General features: G+C 42.8%; 1 protein-coding gene across 8 annotated transcripts in view; it reads left to right on the top strand.

The window, feature by feature from the left end:
* Positions 1 to 15,034, top strand: part of LOC142578490 (glyoxylate reductase/hydroxypyruvate reductase-like) — a 132,050-nt gene that overhangs the window by 21,447 nt on the left and 95,569 nt on the right. For all 8 annotated transcript variants that reach the window (XM_075687889.1, XM_075687883.1, XM_075687886.1 and 5 more), the window contains 2 exons: positions 5,415 to 5,509; positions 8,569 to 8,646. In XM_075687889.1, the coding sequence (XP_075544004.1) occupies positions 5,415 to 5,509; positions 8,569 to 8,646 (173 nt within the window). The remainder of the gene's footprint in view (positions 1 to 5,414; positions 5,510 to 8,568; positions 8,647 to 15,034) is intronic.

The raw sequence follows: 15,034 nt of genomic DNA, 5'->3' as shown, positions 1-15,034 counted from the left end.
TCATGCTTGCGAATCGGCTGTAGGGACGGGTACATTTCGTTAAGGATAGAAAACAGCAGCGTTAACAGCCCAAGATGGCAGCACCTAAACGTTTTCGTAAAATGCAAGTATGCGAATAGCCGAAACGTGCCATGTGTGACGTGTGTACTGTAGGGGGGGGCCTGGCTCCACTCTTGCGCTTTCCTCTGCACACGCTGCGCCATTTAGCAGCACCGCTGTGAAGTCCTTTGTTTTGCCTCTGAAATCGCATGGCCCCTAAGGTTACACTGGTGGTGCGTCGCTGTGTGTGAACCATACAATGCAGCCGCCTTATTCTTCCCTTTGAATATGCTGTGCCATCTATAGATGTGCCCACAAAGTTTGGGCGTGGCCTCAGAGATGTGTGGCAGGCCGGTGCCTGGAGAAAGTGAGAGTCTTTCCTTGTGAGCCTACGTGGCGGAGCAGGCAAAAGCATCGGGCTGCTGTGCTTCAGGAACCCGTGTGACACAGGTTCCATTCTACCCTGCACTAGAGAAATGTTAATTTTAGACTGCACTGCCTTCAGGATCGGCCAGATATATTTAGACTGCACTATCTTTGGGATTGGCCTACAAAAATGAGTAGATGTGTTAGATATCCATAGCCACAAAGAAAACTGGTTTGACAATGCCAAGAATGCTATTCACATTAAAATAATACGAATTTTTTTATCAAAGTGCTACAGTGGTATTAGAAGCACTTTTGTTAATCGAACATTTTGTTATTGTGAGGTTCTACCATAAATGGTGCCTGTGAAGAATAGTGGTTCACTTAATCTATTCAGAAATTAGTTTGGTGTTGAATTTGGAGGAGGTGGGGGCCTGGTCTAGGTGAGATATTCTCTTACTGAATGACATTTCTTGTTATCGCTAATGTAGTGCTGTGATAAATACAATTTCATACATGTGCTTGAGGTCCAAGCATTAGTAATTCAAGCTATTCATGTTTCTGAAGCATCTGCTTTTAGATGACTATAAATTTCATGTCTAATAGCTATTAGAGATGCTGTGTTGCTGTCCTGCACTACGAGGGGTTTTTTAGTGAACGACGCTGGAATAATTTTGACTGTCTGGGGTTCCATAATGTGCACCTAAATTTAGGTACACGGATGTTGCAGTCGCACACAGCCTGGAATTGAACCAGTGACCACGTGCTCAGCAGCAGAATGCCATTGTTATTGAATCACAGATATGGGTCAGTGTATTGTAGAGATTCCTTTCTTATCATTCACCATTCATGACAAGCCAATCCCAGTGATAATGTTAGTGGAGCGGTGTGTGGAATGGGGATAACCTGTGGGCATAATGGAAAGGATTATATTGCAGTGTCATAATGGAAAGGACACATGGGCAGACAGAGCAAGCCAAGTTTAGAAGTTGCGTCACAGTGAAAATTTTTCAGTGCAAAGATTTATATGAAACTTTGGTCACAGAATTATTAGAGCGAAGCTGTCCATGACTAGGATCTTTAAAAAATTTGAGATGTGGACGAAAACAAATCATCACAAGCCTGGTGATAATAGTGCAGAAAGGGTACAAGGTCAGTGGCACATAACCCTGTGAACTCTGAGACCTGTAACACCCTTGAACTACAATTTAAAAAAAAAATTCGGAACTTTTTCAAAAAAGGACTGTTAAAAATTCTCAGCGCCAAACACGCAGATGTGCTAGTACCACTGCTTGTGCATGTGTCGTAAAAAAAGAAAAATAGGGACCAAAAAGACGAAACAAACAACAGAGTTATGATGTTGACAAAAATAATACGCCGGAGTGATGAACACTGTTGCCCGAACCCTAGTGTATGACGATGCGTGTCGAAACGTCAGTGTATATGTATAAAAAAAAAATGAAGATTAAAAGAATGAAAAATACAAAGATACAAAATAAAAGCTGAAACTAACAATGAAGTTATGTGTTCGTGCCTTTGTTCAACCAATATAGCATAACCACCATATAGAACTTCATATATCTTTTGAGCAGTACAGCTTCGCTGGTCTTCCATCTTCACATAGTGTGAGGGCTCTGAATTTTTTTGGTGAAGTGTGTTACCACCCTTTATCAAATGGTATGTGATGTTAAGCACCTGCATAGCTATTATAAGTTATTAATTTCTCTTTCTACTAATTCATTGCTGCACACTTAGCTGTTATCTCTGCACAGAAATAATATGTGCAAAAACATTTAAATTGCAACAAAACAGACTGGTGGGCTAGTTGGTATTCAGGGTGTCTACCATCCGGGAAAACTGGGAATTCTCAGAGATTTTGAGTAGTCTGGAAAAACTCTGGGAAAACTCAGGGAATTTGTGCCTTTGTCAGTGAAAATTAGCTATAATTTTATTTAAAGGTTCGAAAGTTACGGTAATGCTGGCTCGAGTTACAGACATGAATTGTAATGAATTGTCTTTGACGCCCTGTCGTCGGCTGGAGGAGTTGCCAGTGTACAGACAACGACCCACATTCTGGATGCCTGATAATTTGGACGGCTTCGCGGCACCACCACCTACCCCATAGAGTCAATGTATCAGAATGTCTGAAATTTCAGACGCAATAACTCTTCGCCGTCTCATTTTGCCGTGACCGCAGGTCCGAAATGGCATTAATCAAAGCCACCACCGCTGCCGTTTTGATTACCGTGCCGCCTCGAACCGGCGCTCTTGCACGCCGATGCGCTGGCAGCTGTAGCCACCACTACGGCAACGCTAGACCTAGCTGCTTCGACATTCGCTATTAAGCTTCTTGCCGGTGGGTGCTATGTTTTTCATTGAAGAAATTCGCTGTTGTCAGCAACGGCAGCAACTCTGCCTTTGTGGTCCCCGCGATTGGCTTAGAAGCTTGGAAAGCTCGGTGCGTCGCATAAAGCCGGTTCGTGACAGTCATCTTTGCGTCTGTGCAGAAATGTTACTTGGTGATGCATACGCAAAAGTATTGTAGTGAAGCATAACAAGCGTGGGAAGGGGCTATTGCCACGGTACACAGTATGTATTAAGTATGCACGCATGCACCCGGTATTTCCTCTCACAGTACGAGCACCGATATGCCTAATACGTGTACCGACAGGCCTTCAGAGCGTTTTCCAATTTTCCCTCTGGCGGTTTGAGCCCTTAAGGGCAGTAAATGACATGCATTTATTTTTTTCCAACTGGCCGATTTTTCGGACGTTTTCGCGGCCCCTAGGGAGTTCGAGTAATCGGACGTGGACTGTGCAACTGACCAAGAAGATGCTTCAAATTGTCCGTGGGGAGAACAAGTGGCAGAAAGAGGACAAGAACAGAAAGGACCTACGCATTGAGCAATGAACGGGAAAGGAAACACGATGCCGCCATTTTTAAGGAGCTTGAGCTCAAAAAACAAAGTGTTGGCTGATGCCGAGATGCAGGTGTCCCTCATCCAAATGAAAATAAACTCTTTAAAGCAGTTAAACACAACATTGAGGTGTCGTGCACGTGCTGAGAGTATGTCAGGACACTTGAGGTTGACTTATGAGTTGTTGAGAGAGAATCTCAATTGTGACAAAGTTCAGGCCTCATACCACTGAGCTTGCTATCAGTTGATAGAAATAGCTCACATCCAAAAATATTTGCTTCTTTGTGCATCTCCTTTTTATTCGTATTTGAGAATGTCCGGCTCGATTTGCTATTTTTTGCGAAAATTTTTTTTGCTGTACATTTTAATAACCCCCCTCTTCTATGCTCTTTTTGAATAACATAAGCATTACTCCTTAGTATCCAAATTGGATTAAGTTTTTTTTTTTCATGTGCTTACTAGAGAGTGACAGCATCGGGCAATATGTTTCCAGCCCGTCTTGGCATAAAACATATCTGCATCACTCAGGGAATTTTGCAAAGGTACTCAGGGAAAACCTGGAAAACTTGCGGAATTTGGAAATGAAAACTTGGTAGACACCCTGGTATTGCATTTTAATAGTTTTTAGCACAAAGAAACGCACGCAGCACCACTAACAACTGATGCTTCATTGCACTTGGCCACAGTAGATATATGGAAACAACAGCGGTTGCAAATGTATTCAGACACGTGGATGACTATTTGGTGATATTAAAATGTGACAGTGATTGCACTGTGGTTGCCACATCGACAATCTGCTCCGTTTTCCGCAAATGCTTAAAACCTCTCACATAAAATGTGAAAAGTCTGTTTATGGACAAATTAGGTTCTTAGACCTCACCCTTGATGTTTTAAGCACCCATACATGTTGGTGTTATGAGCCAAGAGGAAAGAAGCCCTTTTTCCCATACGCATCTGCACACTTGAAATTAGTTAGCAGGGGCATCATCAACCTGTGTTTTAAAGATGCACTTCTGACGTCCTGCCAGCATCTTGTGCAAAGAAGTTTCGATAATTAGGTTTCGCCACTCCGTGCAGCTGGCTACCCTTTGCAGTTGCTGATTGCAGTGGCTGGCAGCATGTTAAGAAAAAGCAGAGCTAATAGTCCTGGGGTGCCTTGAAACCATGCAGAAGTAAAAATGTGGTCGTGGTGCCTTATCTGCATAAAGTCGACCACAATCTCAAGAAAATTGCAGGAAGTGTTGGAGTGGACATTGTTTTTTCAGCTCCACATAAACTTTCTAGCTTATGCGCGAAAATTAATAATCCCAAGCAGAAACACAATGCTTGTGATACAAATCATAGCAAACAGTGTGTTGTCCTTTGTGTGGAAGGTGTAGTTTGCTGCATTACATTGTCATGCGGGAAAGAATATTTGGGACAGACTGACAGATGTCTCTACGATAACTTATGAGAGCACTCAAACAATGTTGATAAGCTGGCCGTAACTGGTCATCTTGCTGCACACCGCATGCACTGTGGCTGCAAACCTTTGTTTAAAAGGATTAGAGTGATGGGTGGGCATTCTGATCAACTGACAGTGGAAATTGTAGAGGCATTTAAAATGAACAGAAACAAAGATCGTGTGAGCTACCCTTGTGTTGTGTTGTCTGAGGAGATACTGTTCTTGTCATGGTCATGGTGCCTTATTACGCTGTTCGGTGATCTGTGCTGCTGTGGTAACATTATACTCCCTTTCCGTATTTTATTGTACGGTGCTATATGTACTGTGACCAAGTGCAGTAAAGCATAAGTTGTTAGTAGTGCTTTGTCCTGTGTGCCTTCTCTTGTGTTGTGCGTTTCTTTGCACTAAAAACTATTAACATTTTAAGTTATGTACAGTTCTGATGTCACATACTAATCATTCATGACAGTCTGTAGGTTATTTTGGAAGGGTGTCATTGCTTACTGTGTATTTCCTTATTAAAAAAAGTGTTATCTGTAACTGCAGAAAATCTTACATATTTGTCGGCTCATTCATATTGGCCATGAAAGCATGCAACAACTGTCACTTGTGGCTGTTTAAAAAGATATTCTTTTTTTATTCTTGTAGTGGAGAATGGGCCAAGGCTGCAATGAACCCGACATGGATGTGTGGCTCTGAGATCAGAGGGTCAACTGTTGGAATAGTTGGCATGGGCGGCATAGGCAAGTTTTGTGCACTGTTTACTACCATTCGTTTCTCTATCCAGTGCACATATTCAAGAATGGGACTGGTGCCAATAATGACTATCAGTCAATAAACTCAACAGTTGGAGTTAACCCCTGAAGTGTTTCGTATGAGTTCGACGCGATCCTGATTAATTTTGCTTCAGAGGAGCTCAACTCGTCAACAGCAATTATCCTGTTCTTAAAGCGATTTGGACTAACTCCGCACATTCACTTTGTTTGTTTTTTCTACTGCATAGACGGCTGCAGTACCAGTGTTTTAAAATCATGGTTATTTTGCTCTTCTCTGTTCTACTACACAGATGTCAGCAATCTTTCAGTGCCTCGCAAGGCCGCAAGCAAGCGCAATTTCATGCTATTTACATTTCATGTTTGTGTGTATGGCAATAAAAGCAGTAATTATTTTGGCAAATGTGCATTTTTGAGTTGAGTTCTGGGATTTTATGTGCCAAAAGTATGATTTGATTTGGAGGCACACCTAAGTGGGGGACTCTGGATTAATTTTGACCACCAGGGGATCTTTAACGTGCCCCCAACGCACAGGACACGAGTGTTTTTGCATTTCGCCCCCATCGAAATGTGGCCGCCATGGCCTTGATTTGATCCCGCGAACTCGTGCTTAGCAGTACAACACCAGAGTCTGTAAGCCACCGCGGCACGTATAAATGTGCATTGTGGAGTATAAGCTAGAAAATAGTTTGTTTCAGGGATGAAGTAAACTGGTGCCCATGACCTTAACAATCCTCTGACTGACATCGGTTTCAAAACATTCATTTCAGAAATGTCACAAAGTATATTAGTGTTCTGCATAATATTATGCCAAGTGCATATGTAGTGCTTTTGGGTGCAGCAATAATAAACTTAATTTTATTAAAGAGATTCTGAACCACCCCTTGGGCTTTGTGAAAAAACTTAATCCGTTGATAGCATATGCCGCTGTGAAAATCTCAGCCAAATTTTGCAGTTGTTTGCAGCACGTAGAGCTTGCAAGTGGAGCACGATGTAACCTTTCTCTCAAACACTTTTTTCAACGGAATGCTGCTTGCTCCTCACACTTTTCCAGACACTTTATTTCATAATGTAGCAGATTCCCATATGCGGCTGCTATTAGCCAATAGCTTACATCAAACAAGAAGGGTGTCTGTATCAGTGTGCTTCTTCATACTACTACTGTGTATACTTGTTCACGAAGTTTAGTAAACAGGCTGAAGTAAGAAAAAATCTGCTTTTGAATTTCGATAATAGTTACGTACTTCAGGAAGAAGCTGACTATTGTCTGCTCACGCTTGGCCACGGCTGCCCGCATAGGAACTTTGGTTATCCTGCTTATCGATGTCATAACCATCAGGTCACGCTAATTTCGACTAGTTGCCACTCAACTAGCCTTGAACCACATGGAACTTAAGGTTAGACCACACACACGGTTGCCAGCACGTGCTTACTCCTGGCAGCTCCTGGTTAGACACCTTGGCAGACTTCGCTTTGTATTCAAGCTGTTCATTGTGCTTCAAAATGCGCAAGTTGAATGTGGCTATCTGTTGGTCAAGCTGGTGAAGGACAAAGCCGATTCGCACTACGTAATACGATCAGACTGGAGCATATGAGCCTGAGCATAGACTCAAGCCCCGTTGTGCACAAATCAAACGCTGCGCATACGCATTACAATTGCATGTAGCTGCAGTCTTCTATGCAGCTGTTGCGACTCTAGCGGGCCTTAGGGCAAGGAATCCACCAAGCCCATCGACAAATACGTCCAGTAGTACGAATGAAGAAAAAAGGGTTTGTACGAGATTAGTTGCATGGCTCCAGTTACAGAAGCCCACTCCAAGCAGGAGCATGTTAAACGTCGGAGTTCACATCCAGACACATCGGCCTCACTGCATGAAAAGTCTCCGCTTTTAATACCGTCGTCTTCCCTAGGTGACTCGACTAGGGAATCTGATTACTGTATTGCGGCCACTCACAATCGTCGAATTGGTTGCTGTACCATGCCCATGGTGTCGCATCGTTCTGCAGCACTACCACCTCCGATGCACTCCTGCCGTAGCAGCACTCCTACCTTAGCGGCTCTCCTACGTTAGCAGCACTCCTACCTTAGTAGCACTCCTACCTTAGTAGCACTGCTACTGCCGATGGTATGGAATATGTGACAGGATAGCAACCTGGGAATCTGAAGTCGGCACCATTCTTTGGTAGCATTTGAGGTCCCTTTTCATCATTAGTTCAGGCTGTCAGGTAGTGGTAGCGTTGCGACCCATCAGCAGTCGGTGTCAACGCTGCGTTGACTTTGGATAGGCACTGATTAATAGGTTGGGTTGCCTCATGGCAAATGTCTAATGCCCTTGGCCGTGTTGAGTCATAACACAGCGTAGACACTGCAGCTGCCACGGGGTGCCGTGATGAGTCCACTAGCTGAGCGCACTCTGGATTATGAGGACAACTGTGTATGGCTTGCGTTTGGTACTTCGTAGGTGCCAAAGAAGTAGCGGCATCTACGTTAATATCCAAAATCAAATTTGAACTGTGTACCATAGTGATGTTCAGTAGGCGGAGCGGGGTGGGCATGCCTCGCTCCACTTTAGCCTTCACAGTGCAAATCTTTGAAGGAGTTGGAGCACCATGTGGGTGAAATTTGAGTGCCAATAACTCCGCTTCTGCTGAATGTGTTGAAGAATATTTTTGGCAAAGCATTTCTGAAATAGCCTATTTTAACTTAGAATGCATTTCTCCACTTCATTAAAAAGTGGTTCAGGGCCCTTTTAAACATATTCTCTGAAATAAAGAAGGTGAGAGCACGGTTTGTAGAAGAGTGGAAAATCTTGTATTAAATACATTGCATTGTGTTTATTGAAGAATGCCTTTTAGTTGTCTATTGTGGTTTGTAAAAAGCAGTAAATGAGGCAGATCCAAAGCATATGGCAGCATATTTAATTTAGTTTTGACTGCACATGTGAGCATGTCATGTTGCACCTTTTAAACAGCTCTCTCTCTGTCTCTTCTTGTCTGAAAAAATGTATCTCTTGTAATTCTGACTTCAGGGTTTGCAATCCTTGAAAGGCTAAAGGCATTTAAGGTGTCACGGTTCCTATACCATTCAAGGTCGCACAAGACAGCAGGTGAGTGTTCAACAAAAATTCAGTTCCAGTTTATGAACACTTGAAGTTCTGCTATGGTGTGATCATTCATTTCAAGCCTTGTTTCTGAATTCAAGGTGTTCAACATTGTTTTTACTGAGCTGTACTTGTGGCCTACATGTAGGCTCTCAGTCATTTCCACTCCTTCTATGCTGCAAAATTTCGCACAGAAGTTGAGTACATACTACATTTTTGTTGTTTTAACCCGCACCAAAAATGTAAGAAATTAAGTGTAGATTTTCCCCCGCTTTCTTTGAGGGTGGTGTAAAGCTGGGAGGTGTTGGTTACATAGGGGAGGGTAATATATGCAAAATATAATAAACATGTAGACCTGCCTTTGTGCGATTGTAAAATTTGTTCATCAGCCGCTGTGCATGCAACCTCGATTGAACACAATAAAGCTGCAGTCAATTAAGTCAACCTATTGAGCAGTCACTTTCACTTAAGAGACTGCTGCATGACATATTTTTGTCATATCTTATCTCTGACAATATCAGAGATAAGATACTTCATCATAAAGTGTCCCAGGGGTAGCATTTCACATCTGATTGCAATTACATCATGAAATATGAGTTTTCATCCCAGTCTGGTTTAATTTTACCTCAAGAGTGATTTTTCTTGAAGTCTTCCACAGACTTTCTTTTCTTGGAAACTGCTTCATCGCCTGAAGGGGCTCTACACAGGAAAGCACGCATATAAAAAGTGTGCGTACATGCAGTGGCGTAGCTAGGTCATCTGGCACCCGGGGCCCATAGGTCTCCTGTCAACCCCCCCCCCCCCTCCTGGGTGTAGTGGAGGAAGGCGAGGATGTCGACGATTTCCGGGTTTCAGCACCAGTACAGCCGCCTTGGATACCGCGCACGTCCCCTGGGTCCCCCTCTCCTTCGCTTTCTTTCCCAGAGATCGCGAATGCAGCAGGTACATTGGCGGCGAGGAGTTACGGAGTCGCCATCTATCGGAAGCGCCTCGCTGGCGTAGTATGAGGGATCACGCGGCGCGCTCCTCATAGGGTTTGCTGTCAGCGCTCACTGAAAACACCACGCGGGAGCTCTCCTGGACATTTATGTAAGTACTTTCGAAATGCGAGAAGTTTTTTACTGTCTAAATAATAATCTTGGACAAACTGAAAGCACAGAATTGTTTAGAGAAGTATCTCTTTACCGTATATGTACAGTGAACGCCACTGTGCACGGTCGCCGCGATGAAGTCTCCCGAACCGGCTTCTTGCGTGAAAGATAGGCAAGCGCTGAGAGCAAACTATGTGAAATATGTTCTTATAGTGTTTGTATAACTAAATGGAGCGTAATAGAATGAAGCCTCAATGCAGCGATCGCACAGCTTCGCAGCAACCGACTGCGCGTCTGCATGCTTGTCCGCATACTGTTTCGCTTTCGCCGTGTGTGCGTTTTCGCACCTTGCCATGAGCTTTAGGCCACAGAATATGAGCATTTGACAGTATACAAGCAACCATTGTCGCGTGGGCGCTATCAGAGCAGTTCAAAAATAATTTCATTGTAGAGACTTCGACGCCTACGGGGACTGTGATGTGCCGTCAAAACGATTCAATCTTTTTTGTTTTCTAAATTATTGGACGTTTCAATATTATTTCTTGAGTTGCATCGAACTATATGTTCATCAGTGTTCTCAGCGTGCGATTTCCCACTGCTTCTTTTCTTGTAATCCAGTGCATTGATTCATAACACAAACATGATCATATGCCATGATTCTTTTTAATGTGCTTCTTACCGCTCCCTTTCGCCTCCAGTGAACTTGCAAGTATCTATAGCATCGACAAGTTCATAGACCAAACCGTCATGACATTAATCACGCAGCGGACTCGGGCGAGCGTCTCAGTGCGCGTTTTCCGAACATCGCAGACCCGGCGCCGTAGCAGAAATCTTCCTCGCGTGTGCTTGCTGCATACCCGAGTTGTAGCCGATGACTGTTTGCCGATTTTATGTTTCGCGAGCCAAGCTTCACGCAGCTTCTTGTCCTCCGGCTACTTGTGAATAAGGCTGACACCGGGCTCCGTTGCGTACGTCTGGCACTGCGGCACCGAGCAGTAGTTTACCATGTTGCACGCCTTCAAAGGCAGCCACTACCTATTGTAGTGCTTTCAATCGTTGTAAAAGAGACACTCGAAGCGGGAAAATCTCGCCACTAAATGAGGACCGCAGCGTACGAGGGAACTTACTCTCGTTTTCCGCTCGCTTCGGCGCTCCCGAAGCAGCCGACGCGGCCGCTATGTCCACGTGATCCCTAATAGCACGTCACGCCGACGGTGGCACCGGCTTTTCCAGTGGTGCAGCTCGAGGCCAGTACACGCTGTTTTTTCTGTGCCAAATAATACAGGGTGCTGCACTGATAACTTGTGATAAGCGCATGTGCACATCTTCTGTCAAACTGTAAGGCTTGGCAACCAATACAAATGTGGCATCGTAGAAAATACGGGTCACGTCACAAGTAAAAAAAAATTCACAAAGTTTTAACCATGTTTTAACTACCAATTTTAGCGGCAACATTTCATTTACAAAATTGAAGGCCGACATTCATATCTTGCCCAACAACAACTTCACAAAAATCGTCGTAGGTACTATGGCCTGCAGTATTTTGGCTGTGGGCAGCCCTGAAAGAAAACGAAAATAAAATTGTGTCTGAGTGATGCTGATCTCCCCACCATATTAGAAAAACGGAAAATGCCACCTGCCTCCCTGCTGCGCGGGCGCCAATGTTATGACAATTACGAGTTCTCTTCGTTCTGATCAATAAAGCCTTGTTTTTATTTGCTGCTATACGGACAAATGTGATTATCCGAGCTGCGGTACCACCAAAAGATTGGGAACAGAATAAAGCACGCTTCGCGTCGATTCTTGGCGTCGCCATAAAAAAAAAAGAAGAAAAAAGACCGCGAAGAAGTCCGTGCCAGCGAAACCTGTTGGTCTGCACTCGCAATGGAGAGGGTTGAGGGATCAACCTCACTGATCCACCATTTCATACTTCTTTCGCTACTGCCATACTGGGCGCCGCCCGCAGTGCCAAAGTACTGTAGGTTGTAGCACCCAAAGCGATTTTGTTTAAGAAGCTTTTGTTGAGTTAATAATATTATTTTGAGTCCTCAGTTCTGGAATTGAAGTGCTTCCTGTATAAGTACTAATTGAGGGATTATTAAGGATATGGTTATTACTTATCTGCCATATTTTTCACGCTAACGAATTCGTAGTAATCACAGACACATAACTTCATAGAATATCGGAATATATCCTTACAAAATTCATGTTTTCTTTTTTTTTTTTGTAAAATTCTGTGCAGCTGGCACAGACACTGTACTTGTGACATGAAGTCACACAACCACAATAGTTTTCTTAAACGCTCGAGGGTAAGAAGGAAAGCGTGAAACATAACGGCAGGTTTCGCAGTGGCTTCTCGGAGCGAGCGGGAGAGGGGAAGTAAAAGCGAGCTGAACATCGCGGCGCCCGCGACTGTATACAGCCTGTCGAGTCCTACGCCACCAAAATCTTCGGCCGCACCGAGTCTGAAGACTATCCCGAGAATCCCATTCGCGACTTTTGACGGCGGTACTTATCTTTTTTTTAATTTGAATATACTGCAGGCCCTTCACGGCCCGTGTAGGAGTGGTACAGAGATGCAATAAAAAAAAAATCATGATGACAAGTCAATACACTGAATGCAGTTAATAAAAGAGTCGATGTTATTGCAACACACAATATCGTTAGTTAACTTGTTCCACTGGGAAATGGCCGACGGAAAAAGGGAATGCTTGTGAACATTAACACGACTTGGGAGAAGATAGATTGTTTTGGAGTGATTAAGTCTGGTTGAACGTTTTGGAGGATCTTGCAGGTAATGAGAACATGTTATTTGGAAATGAGCATAGTATAATTGATAGATGAATTTTAGTCGCGAAATTGCTCTTCTCTGTGAGAGGGGTTTTAGGTTTGCCCTTACTAGCAGACCCGAGACACTGGACTGCCTTTTGTAGTCCGAATATACAAACCTAATTGCTGATTTTTGTATGCGTTCTATTTTATTTATAAGGCATTTTCGATGAGGGCTCCAGATTAGATCAGCGTATTCTAGGCATGGTCTTATTAGTGTTTTGTACGCATTTAGTTTGAGGTGTGGTGGTGCTGCGCGCAGTCTCTTTTTTAAAAAGGACAGTTTGCCTATGGCTTTTTGACACATGGTCGAAATATGAGGCTCCCAGTTAAGGCTAGGCGTGAGTTTAATGCCCAAGTATTTTACCTGGTTGCTTTTGTTGATTGTTGACCTTCCGATCGAATATGAAAAGTTAAGCGGGAGTTTCTTATTTGTGAAAGACATGTAATGCGTTTTTGATGTGTTCAGTTTCATGCCCCAAGTGTTGCACCAAGAGTAAGTTGTTTGAAGTGAATTATGAAGTTCTATCTGGTCTTCTTGGTTGTTTACGACTGTATACACGACACAGTCATCATCAAACAGGCGCATCTGAATTGAGTTTTTAACGCAAAACTGGATGTCGTTTATGTACATCAAGAACAAAAGTGGTGCCAGAACTGATCCTTGAGGTACTCCGGGGTAGACATCCGAGTGGTTATGAAAGATTATTATCGATTGAAACGCTCTGTTTACGATTAGTTAGAAAACTGTTGATCCAGGATATTATTTTATTACTAATACCGAAAGCCGATAATTTTGTGATTAAATCCTGGTGCGGAACTACGTCAAACGCTTTGGAAAAGTCTAAAAAAACTGCATCTAATTGGCCATCATTATTAAGTACGTTAGCTATGTCATGAGTTAACTCTGCTAGTTGGGTTATGGTTGACAGGCTTGATCGGAAACCATGTTGTTGTTTATATAGGAGTTCGTTTGTTTCTAGGTGAGTTATTATGGCCTTAAATATTACGTGTTCCATTATTTTGCAGCATGAGCTTGTTAATGACACTGGGTGGTAGTTATTTAAATCTAATTTCGAGCCCGATTTATGTATTGGAATTATTGCAGCCTTGCGCCAATCGTCTGGTAGCACTGATTATTGAAGAGAAAGAGTGAATATTTTAAATAGATACTTTGATGTCCAACTTGCGTATCGACTTAAAAATGAGTTGGAAATTTGATCGGGGCCGGTAGATTTTTTAAGATCGAGCTTATGCAATAGAGACAGTATGCCCTCTTCACTTACAGTTAATTCTTCCATTGGTATTTTGACATCGTAGGGTGTTAAAGCTGCATTTGTAGCATGTTTCATAAAAACTGTCTGAAAGAAGTTATTCATCTCTTTAGCAATGTGTTCAGGGTCCTGAATAACATGATCCGAGATTTTGATTTGCGTGATTTTATTTCGTTCATCTGACAAATATCGCCAGAATTCGTGAGAGTCATGCGCCATAAACGAAGGTAATGTAGTGTCAAAGAAACGGGCTTTTGCTTCCGATATTTTTTGTTTGAATGTACCGATAAGATCGTCTAACGTGCACATGGTTCCCTTTTTCCGCCGTCGTTTTATTTTTTTTTTTAGTTGGATGATTTCACGTGTTATCCACAGGTATTCTCGGTTAACGCATTTCTTTTTATTAGGAATGAAGGTGTTTTTGGAATACTTAACAATATTTCTAAAACGCGTCCAGAGTTCTTGTACATTTGTTAGTTCACTGAATGAATGAAACTGGAATTCTAGGAAACCTAGTACAGCAGGATCATTTGCGCGTGTGTAATCCTTAAAGTATATAGGTTGTGGTTTTTTGTGTTTTCGCGTCGTTGAAATGGGACAGGTTAGAATAAGCGCTTCGTGGTCTGAAATGCCATTCTCGATGGACACGGAAGATCCTCCTAATGTATCACTTATAAGAACTAAGTCAAGTAAAGATGATGATGTTGAAGTGATACGGGTCGTATCAGTTACCATTTGGCTCAGTGAAAACGTAAATGCCAAGTCTAGTAGTGATTCTGAACTTGAGACATCACGACCGTCATGCGAGCGGTTGTTCCAGTCTATTCCGGGAAGGTTAAAATCCCCGGCATTAATAAGTTTTGATCTAGAATTACGTAGTATGTTTTGAGAGGTAATCATGAATCTGATCGATGAAGTCTGGAGCTGCATTTGGGGGCTGATAAATGCCCCCTACAGTTATGTTTTTGTTACAATATGTTATTTTGCACCATAAACTATCATGGTCCGGAATACCATAAAGTTCTAAGGACTTTATATTATTTTTAATTGCTATCGCGACACCGCCGCCTCTTGATCCTCTGTCCTTACAAAACAGTTCGTATGAAGGAGGAATAACTTCAGAATCACATACACCAGGGTTAAGCCACGTTTCTGTTATTACTAAAATGTGAGGTTGATAAGACAGGATTAGGTTTTCTA

The sequence above is a fragment of the Dermacentor variabilis genome, chromosome 1, assembly GCF_050947875.1.
Source record: "Dermacentor variabilis isolate Ectoservices chromosome 1, ASM5094787v1, whole genome shotgun sequence".
Taxonomy (NCBI): domain Eukaryota; kingdom Metazoa; phylum Arthropoda; class Arachnida; order Ixodida; family Ixodidae; genus Dermacentor; species Dermacentor variabilis.
The sequence above is the reverse complement of the archived record's forward strand: the minus strand, read 5'-3'. Positions and strand labels throughout refer to the sequence as shown.